This window comes from Coregonus clupeaformis, unplaced genomic scaffold (genome assembly GCF_020615455.1).
Source record: "Coregonus clupeaformis isolate EN_2021a unplaced genomic scaffold, ASM2061545v1 scaf0259, whole genome shotgun sequence".
Classification (NCBI taxonomy): domain Eukaryota; kingdom Metazoa; phylum Chordata; class Actinopteri; order Salmoniformes; family Salmonidae; genus Coregonus; species Coregonus clupeaformis.
The window spans coordinates 192,970-205,242 of NW_025533714.1; the positions used below are offsets into that span (position 1 = coordinate 192,970).

Genomic DNA, 12,273 nt, shown 5'->3' on the forward strand with positions numbered 1-12,273 from the left:
ACACCTACGTTCACCCACCCGTCTCTGGCCATGTCATCCCAGCTGCAGCCCTGGTCCTGTGAGCTACCTGTGGTGGGGGTGGGGAGGTGTAAGAGCTCCGGCCCTGTACAGGTGAGTCACATGGACCACCTGGTGTTGACCGTGAAGAGTGTTCCAGACACCTGCACCTTCTACTCCTCTGTCCTGGGCATGGAGGTCATCACCTTTAAGGTACATTCTGAGTACTGACACAGAATGTACTGCATAATCAATGATTAATCTATTGATCACTTTTACTGAGATATTAATTATTCTACTTTGGATAAAACATGGAAACGTTTTCTACTGTTCTGACCATGGTAGTTTCCACAGCTAACAACCAACAAGGTCATTAAATACATCGTAGATAAACTCTCCAACTGGACTTTGTAAGCCTGTGGAAAAACTCCAGCAGATGCTAGCCTTCACCAGTCTCTCTCTTCTTCTTTACCCCAGGGTGACCGTAAGGCGCTGTGTTTTGGGCAGCAGAAGTTGAACCTGAACCAGGTGGGTCAGGAGTTTGAACCCAAGGCTCTGAGACCCACTTCAGGATCAGCTGACCTCTGTCTCCTCACCGCCAGCCCCCTGGATGCTGTAGCTACACACCTACAGGTGATCAAACAGCCGCTACGCTCCCAGTGGACACACTCCCAGTGGAAACACTCCCCGTGGACACACTCCCAGTGGACACACTCCCAGTGGAAACACTCCCCGTGGACACACTCCCAGTGGACACACTCCCAGTGGAAACACTCCCAGTGGACACACTCCCAGTGGACACACTCCCCGTGGAAACACTCCCAGTGGACACACTCCCAGTGGACACACTCCCAGTGGACACACTCCCCGTGGAAACACTCCCAGTGGACACACTCCCAGTGGACACACTCCCAACGCTCCTACAGTGGACACACTCCCAGTGGACACACTCCCAGTGGAAACACTCCCAGTGGAAACACTCCCAGTGGAAACACTCCCAGTGGAAACACTCCCAGTGGACACACTCCCAACGCTCCTACAGTGGACACACTCCCAGTGGACACACTCCCAGTGGAAACACTCCCAGTGGAAACACTCCCAGTGGAAACACTCCCAGTGGACACACTCCCAGTGGACACACTCGCTACGCTCCTACAGTGGACACACTCCCAGTGGACACACTCCCAGTGGACACACTCCCAGTGGACACACTCCCAGTGGACACACTCCCAGTGGACACACTCGCTACGCTCCTACAGTGGAAACACTCCCAGTGGACACACTCCCAGTGGACACACTCCCAGTGGAAACACTCCCAGTGGACACACTCCCAGTGGACACACTCGCTACGCTCCTACAGTGGACACACTCCCAGTGGAAACACTCCCAGTGGACACACTCCCAGTGGACACACTCCCAGTGGAAACACTCGCTACGCTCCTACAGTGGACACACTCCCAGTGGAAACACTCCCAGTGGACACACTCCCAGTGGAAACACTCGCAGTGGACACACTCCCAGTGGACACACTCCCAGTGGACACACTCCCAGTGGAAACACTCGCTACGCTCCTACAGTGGACACACTCCCAGTGGACACACTCCCAGTGGAAACACTCCCAGTGGAAACACTCGCTACGCTCCTACAGTGGACACACTCCCAGTGGACACACTCCCAGTGGAAACACTCCCAGTGGACACACTCCCAGTGGACACACTCCCAGTGGAAACACTCCCAGTGGACACACTCCCAGTGGAAACACTCCCAGTGGACACACTCCCAGTGGAAACACTCCCAGTGGACACACTCCCAGTGGAAACACTCCCAGTGGACACACTCGCTACGCTCCTACAGTGGACACACTCCCAGTGGTTTTTTGCTTTAGCCAAATGATTTGTTGTTTGACAATATCCTCAGCAGGCAGTGTACCTCAGGGCACCCTGTTCCCTCTATAGAGTATTACTCTTGACGAGGGTCCATAGGGGTCTAATAGTAGTGCACTATGTAGGGAATAGGGGACCATTTGGGACTCAACCACTCATTCTCCTGACCCTGACTGTTAGCGAAGTGCAATGGAGTGTGGGACACAGTATGTGTCCCAAATGTCACCCTTTTCGTTATGGGGCAGGGGCACTGATCAAAAGTAGTGCACTATGTAGGGAATAAGGTGCTACAGTTGAAGTCGGAGGTTTACATACACCTTATCCAAATACATTTAAACTCGTTTTTTCACAATTCCTGACATTTAATCCTAGTAAAAATTCCCTGTCTTAGGTCAGTTAGGATCACCACTTTATTTTAAGAATGTGAAATGTCAGAATAATAGTAGAGAGAATGATTTATTTCAGCTTTTATTTCTTTCATCACATTCCCAGTGGGTCAGAAGTTTACATACACTCAATTAGTATTTGGTAGCATTGCCTTTAAATTGTTTAACTTGGGTCAAACGTTTCGGGTAGCCTTCCACAAGCTTCCCACAATAAGTTGGGTGAATTTTGGCCCATTCCTCCTGACAGAGCTGGTGTAACTGAGTCAGGTTTGTAGGCCTCCTTGCTCGCACACGCTTTTTCAGTTCTGCCCACAAATGTTCTATAGGATTGAGGTCAGGGCTTTGTGATGGCCACTCCAATACCTTGACTTTGTTGTCCTTAAGCCATTTTTGCCACAACTTTGGAAGTATGCTTGGGGTCATTGTCCATTTGGAAGACCCATTTGCGACCAAGCTTTAACTTCCTCATGATGCAATCTATTTTGTGAAGTGCACCAGTCCCTCCTGCAGAAAAGCACCCCCACAGCATGATGCTGCCACCCCCGTCCTTCACGGTTGGGATGGTGTTCTTCAGCTTGCAAGCTTCCCCCTTTTTCCTCCAAACATAACGATGGTCATTATGGCCAAACAGTTCTATTTTTGTTTCATCAGACCAGAGGACATTTCTCCAAAAAGTACAATCTTCGTCCCCATGTGCAGTTGCAAACCGTAGTCTGGCTTTTTTATGGCGGTTTTGGAGCAGTGGATTCTTCCTTGCTGAGCGGCCTTTCAGGTTATGTCGATATAGGACTCGTTTTACTGTGGATGTAGATACTTTTGTACCTGTTTCCTCCAGCATCTTCACAAGGTCCTTTGCTGTTGTTCTGGGATTGATTTGCACTTTTCGCACCAAAGTACGTTCATCTCTAGGAGACAGAACGCGTCTCCTTCCTGAGCGGTATGACGGCTGCGTGGTCCCATGGTGTTTATACTTGCGTACTATTGTTTGTACAGATGAACATGGTACCTTCAGGCGTTTGGAAATTGCTCCCAAGGATGAACCAGACTTGTGGAGATCTACCATTTTTATTCTGAGGTCTTGGCTGATTTCTTTTGATTTTCCCATGATGTCAAGCAAAGAGGCACTGAGTGTGAAGGTAGGCCTTGAAATACATCCACTGGTACACCTCCAAATCACTCAAATTATGTCAATTAGCCTATCAGAAGCTTCTAAAGCCATGACATCATTTTCTGGAATTTTCCAAGCTGTTTAAAAGGCACAGTCAACTTAGTGTATGTAAACTTCTGACCCACTGGAATTGTGATACAGTGAATTATAAGTGAAATAATCTGTCTGTAAACAATTGTTGGAAAAATTACTTGTGTCATGCACAAAGTAGACGTCCTAACCGACTTGCCAAAACTATAGTTTGTTAACAAGAAATTTGTTGAGTGGTTGAAAAAATTAGTTTTAATGACTCCAACCTAAGTGTATGTAAACTTCCGACTTCAACTGTATTTGGGAGGCAGACACCCTGTTTTCTCTCCAAAACGGTTCTCCTGATCTGGCAGACTCACTAATCCTGCTGGAACAAAGTGTCCTTGTCAGTGGGGCTGGCTAAACCCAGCTGCTTAAAATGCCCTGAAATAGGATGAAGACATAAATAACTAGTGGCATTATGGCTGTCTGTACATCCTGTCCCCCTGGCCTGGCTGCTTGTGTTAAGGTCTGTCACGAACCGGCTCAAGTTCGTAACAAAAGGGAGACACGTGGAGACAAGGAATACTCAAAGTATATATTTATTAACTAAAGTAAACTAAATCAAATAACAATGGTGTGTGTAATCAGTAATCAGTAGTGTAAGTGAGTGTTTGCATGCATAAATGTAATATGGAAAAGTGTTGAGAGGTGCCAAAGCAAACAACCAAAAAGGCCACAAAAATACCACAACCAAAGTCAAAGTATCTGCCTGGAGAGAGTCTCCTCAATGAATGTGGAAGAGGTCAATTTATGCTGGGACACACCCGGCCCAGGTGTTTCCCATGTAGCTGACGACCCTCCCAACTCCGCCCACCGGCATCCTAATAAGGAAACAAGAGCAAAGAGAGAATACGCCAGACAGAGTGGGAGGGTCGTCACACCCCCCCCCCATAAGACCGGGGACCAACAAGGACCCCGGACCAACGTACCAGTCCCCGCGTCCCAAACCGACAAATTGTACATGTTCACACCTCCACTTGCCCCACCCATCATCCTCCTCTCCAGACCTCAGCAACCTTTACACAGAAAGCAACCTTTACGAGGAAAGAAGAACCCAAGACTAGGAGGGGACAAACAGGAAAGATAGAACATGACAAAATCAAACAATGGTCGGTCACATCAATATTCATGAACAGGGCGCACGAGAGAGCGCATCAGCAATCACGTTCGAAAGCCTGTTGACAATGAGAAGACCATACGTACACAGCCTTAGCTTTCAGCAAATCTGTCAAGGGAGCGACCACAGTAGAGAAGTTCCTACAAAAACCACAATAATACCCAATCATTCCCAAGAAACGCATCAGTTCCTTTTTAGTAGTTGGTAGTGGAAAAGCATCAATAGCTACCACTTTAGCCCGAACAGGACGCACTTCACCCTGCCCAACCACCTTTCCAAGGTATGTAACAGTCGCCTGAGCAAACTCACATTTAGCCAAATTTATCGTGAGGCGACCCGCAGCCAGACGTCCGAACAAGGCTTGAATACGGGACAGATGTTCCTCCCAAGTATCTGCATATATCACTACATCGTCCAGATAAACAGCGCACCCGGCCAGACCAGAGACAACCCTGTTCATAAGTCGCTGAAAAGTGGCAGGCGCATTACGCAGTCCGAAACTCATAACCGAATACGAGTACAGACCAAAAGGTGTAATAAAGGCAGAGATTTCACGTGCCCTACTCGTCAGTGGCACCTGCCAATACCCCTTTAACATGTCAAATTTGCTCACAAACTTAGCTGCGCCGACTTGATCAACGCAGTCCTCCATCCGAGGAAGAGGAAATGAATCCAGCTTAGTGACATCGTTTACCTTACGGTAGTCCGTACAAAATCTATTTGTTCCATCCGATTTACTGACCAAGATACAGGGAGAAGCCCAACTGGAGAAAGAAGGCTCCGCTACCCTACTCTCCAGCATGCACCCGACCTCAGCATCCAGACAACGCAGTCTCTCTGAAGAAACTCCACAGAACCGTTGACGAATGGGGTCAGCATCTCCAATGTCAACATCATGTTCTATTAAGTTTGTACGTGTAGGTGTATCAGAAAACAACCCTGGAAATCTCCGAATCAAACCAACCCTCTCTTTCCGCTCATCAACAGGTAGATGAGTAAGAAGGCTATCTACAATCTCCAGTGTCTCTGAATTTTTCAATCTACCCTGCAGTATGCAATCGTCAGGACCAGAAACATCTTCCTGCTCCTGCACAGACCTAGCATGACCAGAACTCAGGGAATAAACAATATCAGCCAAAAGAACAGCCTTACCGTCCTCTGTAGACTCCCCCTGTTCAGTCCCAGAGGAACGTGCATAATAGGGTTTTAACAAATTTACATGGCACAGTTGGTTTGCTTTCCTCCGTTCTGGAGTGGCAACTAGATAATTTTGCTCAGTGTACTGGCGCACCACTGTATATGGACCTTGAAGCTTGGCTTGAAAAGGAGAACCAACAATTGGCAGCAGAGCCAGAACCTGATCACCTGGACTAAAGTGACGAGGCTCAGCTCGGCGATCATATATGCTCTTCATCCTGTCCTGTGAAGATGATAGCTTCTCTTTAGCCATTTCACCAGTGGCATACAAGCGTCGCCGAAAATCACCCACATATGATAACAGGGACTGAGGAGGCTCGGGAGACTTCCAGTCATCCTGGAGAACAGATAAAAGCCCACGCACCCGATGTCCAAACACTAGGTCATTTGGGCTAAAACCCGTGCTCTCCTGTGAAACCTCCCTAGCTGCTAACAATAACCAAGGCAACCTCTCCTCCCAATCCTTTTCCATCTCAGTACAATAAGCTCTCAACAACGACTTAAGTGTTTGATGGAAACGTTCCAGTGCTCCTTGACTTTGGGCATGATAGGCGCTAGACAAGTTGTGTTTAATATGGAGTTGTTGGAGAACCTGACCAAAGAGATTAGAGGTGAAATTAGATCCTTGATCACTTTGAATGACCTTAGGGATTCCAAACAGTGAGAGAAACTGAGTCAAAGCTTTTAACACAGCCTTAGTCGTGATAGACCGGAGAGGATAGGCAGCAGGAAACCTAGTGGTCTGACACATCACAGTCAACAAATAATTACTACCCTTTCTAGAACGAGGCAGAGGACCAACACAGTCAATAATCAAATACTCAAAAGGTTTACTGAGTACAGGAATAGGGAACAGTGGTACCGGCTTAATAGCTTGATTAGGTTTACCAGTTAATTGACAGGTGTGACAAGTTTTGATGAAATCAGAAACATCCCTCTTTAATCTTGGCCAAAAGAAATGTCGTAATATACGATTGTAGGTTTTTCTCACACCCATATGCCCAGCAACGTCATTGTGAGAAGTTGTTAGCACCAACTCACGAAGCTTAACTGGTACCACCACCTGACTAATCGCCTCCCCCAGAAAACAACTACCATGAGACATCCACTTTCTCATCAGGACCTCCTCTTGGAGAAAATAGCCCTGTGCGACATCTCCCAACTGTTCCACAGGCACAATTTGGTCCCGCAACTCTTCTAATGTAGGGTCAGTCCGTTGCGCCTCGATTAAATCGGAGCGGGATACAGATAACGGGATAACAGGGAAAACAGTAACAGACTTCTTTGTGGTATTCTCGTTAGCCAGCTCTGTGACCAGGTCGTCAAGGATCATAGAACGCGTTACTGCACACGCAGAAAACACCTCTGGGAAATTCTGCGCACTCTCATCAGGAATCCCTACAATTGACGGCTTAGTGGAAACCACTAAAGATGGAAACGCGATAGGCCACACACGCTCCCCAGCCAAGTTATTTCCAAGGATCACGTCAATACCCTCAATAGGCAATGAAGGACGCACCCCCACAACAACCTCACCTTTCACCAGTCCACAATCCAACATCAGTTTATGCAATGGAACTGACAGAGTGTTCAAACCTATTCCCCTAATTAGAACACTATTCCCCGAATCAGTCTCCGCAGAGAAGGGTAACACAGATTCCAACACAAATGATTCAGAGGCACTTGTGTCTCTTAGGATCTTTACTGGCACTAGGTTCTTACTTCCTACCATAGACACAAAACCCTCCGTAACGAAAGGTAAATAGTCGGGATCAATGTAGCCCTTCACCTGGCTCTGGGCATGAGACAATGCGTCAGGAGTGAACTGATGTGGAACAGGTGCTGCTAACGCTGCAGGCCTCGATTTACCATAAGCACCTGTACTGAATTTACCCCTAGACCTAAGAATCGGACATTCATTTTTCCAATGACCTAATTCTTGACAGTAGTGACACTCTTGACCAAAGTCAGTTTTACCACGGGTATCAGGCTCAACCCTAGTTGAATGAAACTCTGCCCGGGAACCGAAGTATCTCGGCGAGCAAGGCCCAAATCTCTGCGAACACCCCCACTCACTCCGAATACGGGGTTCTGCAAAAACATTTTTGTGAGTCAACACATATTCATCTGCCAAAACCGCAGCTTCAGCGACAGTCTTTATTTTTCGTTCGTTAATGTACGTCGCTATACGATCAGGGATTGTGTCCTTAAATTGTTCTAACATAATCAGATCACACAGCCCTTGGAAAGTCATAACTGCAGAGGCGGAACACCAGCGATTGAACTGTGAAGATAATATTCGTGCAAACTCAACATGAGTCTGCTGATCATCCCTTATTAAAGTTCTAAATCGTTGGCGGTAAGCCTCAGGGACCAATTCGTAACTCTGTAACACAGCCGTTTTAACCTTCTCATAACTAACACTGTCTGCTACACTAAGAGCTGAATATGCTTCTTGCGCTTTACCAGTCAGCACACACTGCAACATCAAAGTGCGATCAGAATCAGGCCAACTCCTAGCGTCAGCAACATGCTCAAACAACGAAAAGAATGTCTCCGGGTCCTTTTCATTAAACTGGGGCAACAACCGTAAATTCCCAACAATATCAAATGTGTCTGGATTACGACCAAAAGAGGAACGACCCCTAGGTAACTCTGGGTCACCTTCCCAGAGCAAACTCTCCCCTGAGAGCTTTCCTTCCCTAACCAACTCTAGTCGCTCTTGTTGCAGCTTGATTTTAGCACGCTCCATATCCTGTTTCAATTCCAATTCCCTTTCATATTTTACCCGATCATGCCCTAGCTGTAACAGAAGCAGTTCTTTCTGCTGTTCAAAAAGAAGACCACTATGACTAACCGATGGAGCGGTCATTGTAACATATCGGGGAGACAACGTGTCCTCAGCAGAGACTGCCCCAGTGGTAACATCCAGAATACCACTCTCCATCAAATTGGCCTTCAATATTAACCTAATAAATTCTTTTAGACGTTTATCACTAATTTCAACCTTGTAGTGTTCAGCAACCTTCAACAGCTGTTCTTTAGTACATAATTCTAAACAGTTCTTCTGATGGAAAGCGAATGAACTCGGCTACATTAGACGCCATAATCAGGAAAATAAATAAATATATATATATACAGTCATGGCCAAAATTGTTGGCACCCCTGAAATTTTTCCAGAAAATGAAGTATTTCTCACAGAAAAGTATTGAAATTACACATGTTTTGCTATGCACATGTTTATTTCCTTTGTGTGTATTGGAATAACACAAAAAAAACAGGAAAAAAGCAAATTTGACATAATTTCACACAAAACTCAAAAAAATGGGCCGGACAAAATGATTGGCACCCTTAACTTAATATTTAGTTGCACACCCTTTGGAAAAATAACTGAAATCAGTCGCTTCCTATAACCATCAATAAGCTTCTTACACCTCTCACCCGGAATTTTGGACCACTCTTCTTTTGCAAACTGCTCCAGGTCTCTCATATTGGATGGGTGCCTTTTCCCAACAGCAATTTTAAGATCTCTCCACAGGTGTTCAATGGGATTAAGATCTGGACTCATTGCTGGCCACTTCAGAACTCTCCAGCGCTTTGTTGCCATCCATTTCTGGGTGCTTTTTGAAGTATGTTTGGGGTCATTGTCCTGCTGGAAGACCCATGATCTCGGACGCAAACCCAGCTTTCTGACACTGGGCCCTACATTGCGACCCAAAATCCTTTGGTAATCCTCAGATTTCATGATGCCTTGCACACAGTCAAGGCACCCAGTGCCAGAGGCAGCAAAACAACCCCAAAACATCTTTGAACCTCCACCATATTTGACTGTAGGTACTGTGTTCTTTTCTTTGAAGGCTTCATTACATTTTCGGTAAACAGTAGAACGATGTGCTTTACCAAAAAGCTCTATCTTGGTCTCATCTGTCCATAAGACGTTCTCCCAGAAGGAATTTGGCTTACTCATGTACATTTTGGCAAACTGTAGTCTTGCTTTTTTATGTCTCTGTGTCAGCAGTGGGGTCCTCCTGGGTCTCCTGCCATAGCGTTTCATTTCATTCAAATTTCGACGTATAGTTCGCGCTGACACTGATGCACCCTGAGCCTGCAGGACAGCTTGAATTTCTTTGGAACTTGTTTGGGGCTGCTTATCCACCATCCGGACTATCCTGCGTTGCAACCTTTCATCAATTTTTCTCTTCCGTCCACGTCCAGGGAGATTAGCTACAGTGCCATGGGTTGCAAACTTCTTGATCATGTTGCGCACTGTGGACAAAGGAACATCTAGATCTCTGGAGATGGACTTGTAACCTTGAGATTGTTGATATTTTTCCACAATTTTGGTTCTCAAGTCCTCAGACAGTTCTCTTTTCCTCTTTCTGTTCTCCATGCTTAGTGTGGCACACACAGAAACACAATGCAAAGACTGAGTCAACTTCTCTCCTTTTTATCTGCTTTCAGGTGTGATTTTTAGATTGCCCACACCTGTTACTTGCCCCAGGTGAGTTTAAAGGAGCATCACATGCTTGGAACAAACTTATTTATCCACAATTTTGAAAGGGTGCCAATAACTTTGTCCGGCCCATTTTTTTAGTTTTGTGTGAAATTATGTCAAATTTGCTTTTTTCCTGTTTTTTTTTGTGTTATTCCAATACACACAAAGGAAATAAACATGTGCATAGCAAAACATGTGTAATTTCAATACTTTTCTGTGAGAAATACTTCATTTTCTGGAAAAATTTCAGGGGTGCCAACAATTTTGGCCATGACTGTATATCATAATAATCTTGCTCAACCCCTCTGCTGAGCACACCAGACACAAGAGAAATGACAATCACACCGAGTACCACAGAAGAGAGCTGGGATATGGAGCTTCCCCAAAACCTACAATAACTCAACCCTAGTCTTCGTGCAGATTCGCGGTGGGTAATTACGCACTGTAGCCCGCTGGCAAGGAATTAAACCCCCCAGCACGCTGGTAGATTCCCCCAAGCCACGGATGTGCCCCCGAGACAACTGCTCAGTCCACAGACACCACACAAAAATAACAAACATTTAACCATGCCCAACGTATCCCAAAACAAAACACATCGCTAAGCCTATCAGGGGAAAAAGCTATAGCTCCGGGTAGAAAATGTCACTACCCTACCCAATCTCCCACTGAGGTACACAGCCGATTGTACTCACCTCCTCAGACCGATGTCCCAACAGCGAGTCGAGCAAGAGTTTCCAGGCTGGGCAGGGACTGGAAACTAACCAATGTACTCTCTCCAACGCAGTACACAACCCAAAGGCAACCAATACTTGGCCTATCAAACGCAAACAAACTAACAAAATTTACAAAGAAAGACCCTACAGAATTGGACATTAACTCCACGTTCTCCCAAACACAACCAGTTCAAGATCCCAGACGAGCCCCCACTTGTCACGAACCGGCTCAAGTTCGTAACAAAAGGGAGACACGTGGAGACAAGGAATACTCAAAGTATATATTTATTAACTAAAGTAAACTAAATCAAATAACAATGGTGTGTAATCAGTAATCAGTAGTGTAAGTGAGTGTTTGCATGCATAAATGTAATATGGAAAAGTGTTGAGAGGTGCCAAAGCAAACAACCAAAAAGGCCACAAAAATACCACAACCAAAGTCAAAGTATCTGCCTGGAGAGAGTCTCCTCAATGAATGTGGAAGAGGTCAATTTATGCTGGGACACACCCGGCCCAGGTGTTTCCCATGTAGCTGACGACCCTCCCAACTCCGCCCACCGGCATCCTAATAAGGAAACAAGAGCAAAGAGAGAATACGCCAGACAGAGTGGGAGGGTCGTCACAGGTCTGTATGGCTGTCTGTCCATCCTGTCCCCCTGGCCTGGCTGCTTGTGTTAAGGTCTGTATGGCTGTCTGTACATCCTGTCCCCCTGGCCTGGCTGCTTGTGTTAAGGTCTGTATGGCTGAATAATGCAATACAGAAAACAAGCCCTTCTATATAAAAGGCCTTTGTATTGTCTGTGTTGATTTTCATCACACGGTGTAACTGGTGTGTTCCAATGTAAATGTGTCATGTTAAGTTAACATGTTACTGTGAGTGTAGAGGTTGGCTCAGACAGTTAGTCCTAGGAGATGTTGGTCTTCTCCATGTTGGTCTTCACATTAATGTCAACTGATCCATGGAAAACCAACATGATACACACACACACACACACACACACACACACACACTGGCAGACATGGAGCTCTGGACAACACACACACAGACACGATACACTGACAGACATGGTGTGTTGGAGGAGGAAAACAAACTTCCTGTTCTTACTGCCCATCCATCAGGCCTAGGTCCTAACTTCCTGTTACTGCCCATCCATCCATCAGGCCTAGGTCCTAACTTCCTGTTCTTACTGCCCATCCATCCATCAGGCCTAGGTCCTAACTTCCTGTTCTTACTGCCCATCCATC

At 46.1% G+C, this 12,273-nt stretch overlaps 1 protein-coding gene across 1 annotated transcript; it reads left to right on the plus strand.

Annotated features, from left to right (window-relative positions):
- On the plus strand, window positions 1–2,173 carry LOC121559245 (mucin-17). The gene is made up of 2 exons (XM_041872535.1): window positions 1–210; window positions 475–2,173. Exons 1-2 carry the CDS (start codon window positions 31–33, stop codon window positions 1,888–1,890), a joined length of 1,596 nt encoding a protein of 531 aa, XP_041728469.1. The 5' UTR covers window positions 1–30; the 3' UTR covers window positions 1,891–2,173.
- The last annotated feature ends 10,100 nt before the right edge of the window (window positions 2,174–12,273 follow it).

Bases quoted from the DNA above. Each gene is read 5' to 3' on its own strand.
- LOC121559245 (XM_041872535.1), top strand. From the start codon at position 31: ATGTCATCCCAGCTGCAGCCCTGGTCCTGTGAGCTACCTGTGGTGGGG. The intron at 211-474 runs GTACATTCTGAG...TCTTTACCCCAG, and splicing joins TGGAGGTCATCACCTTTAAG to GGTGACCGTAAGGCGCTGTG.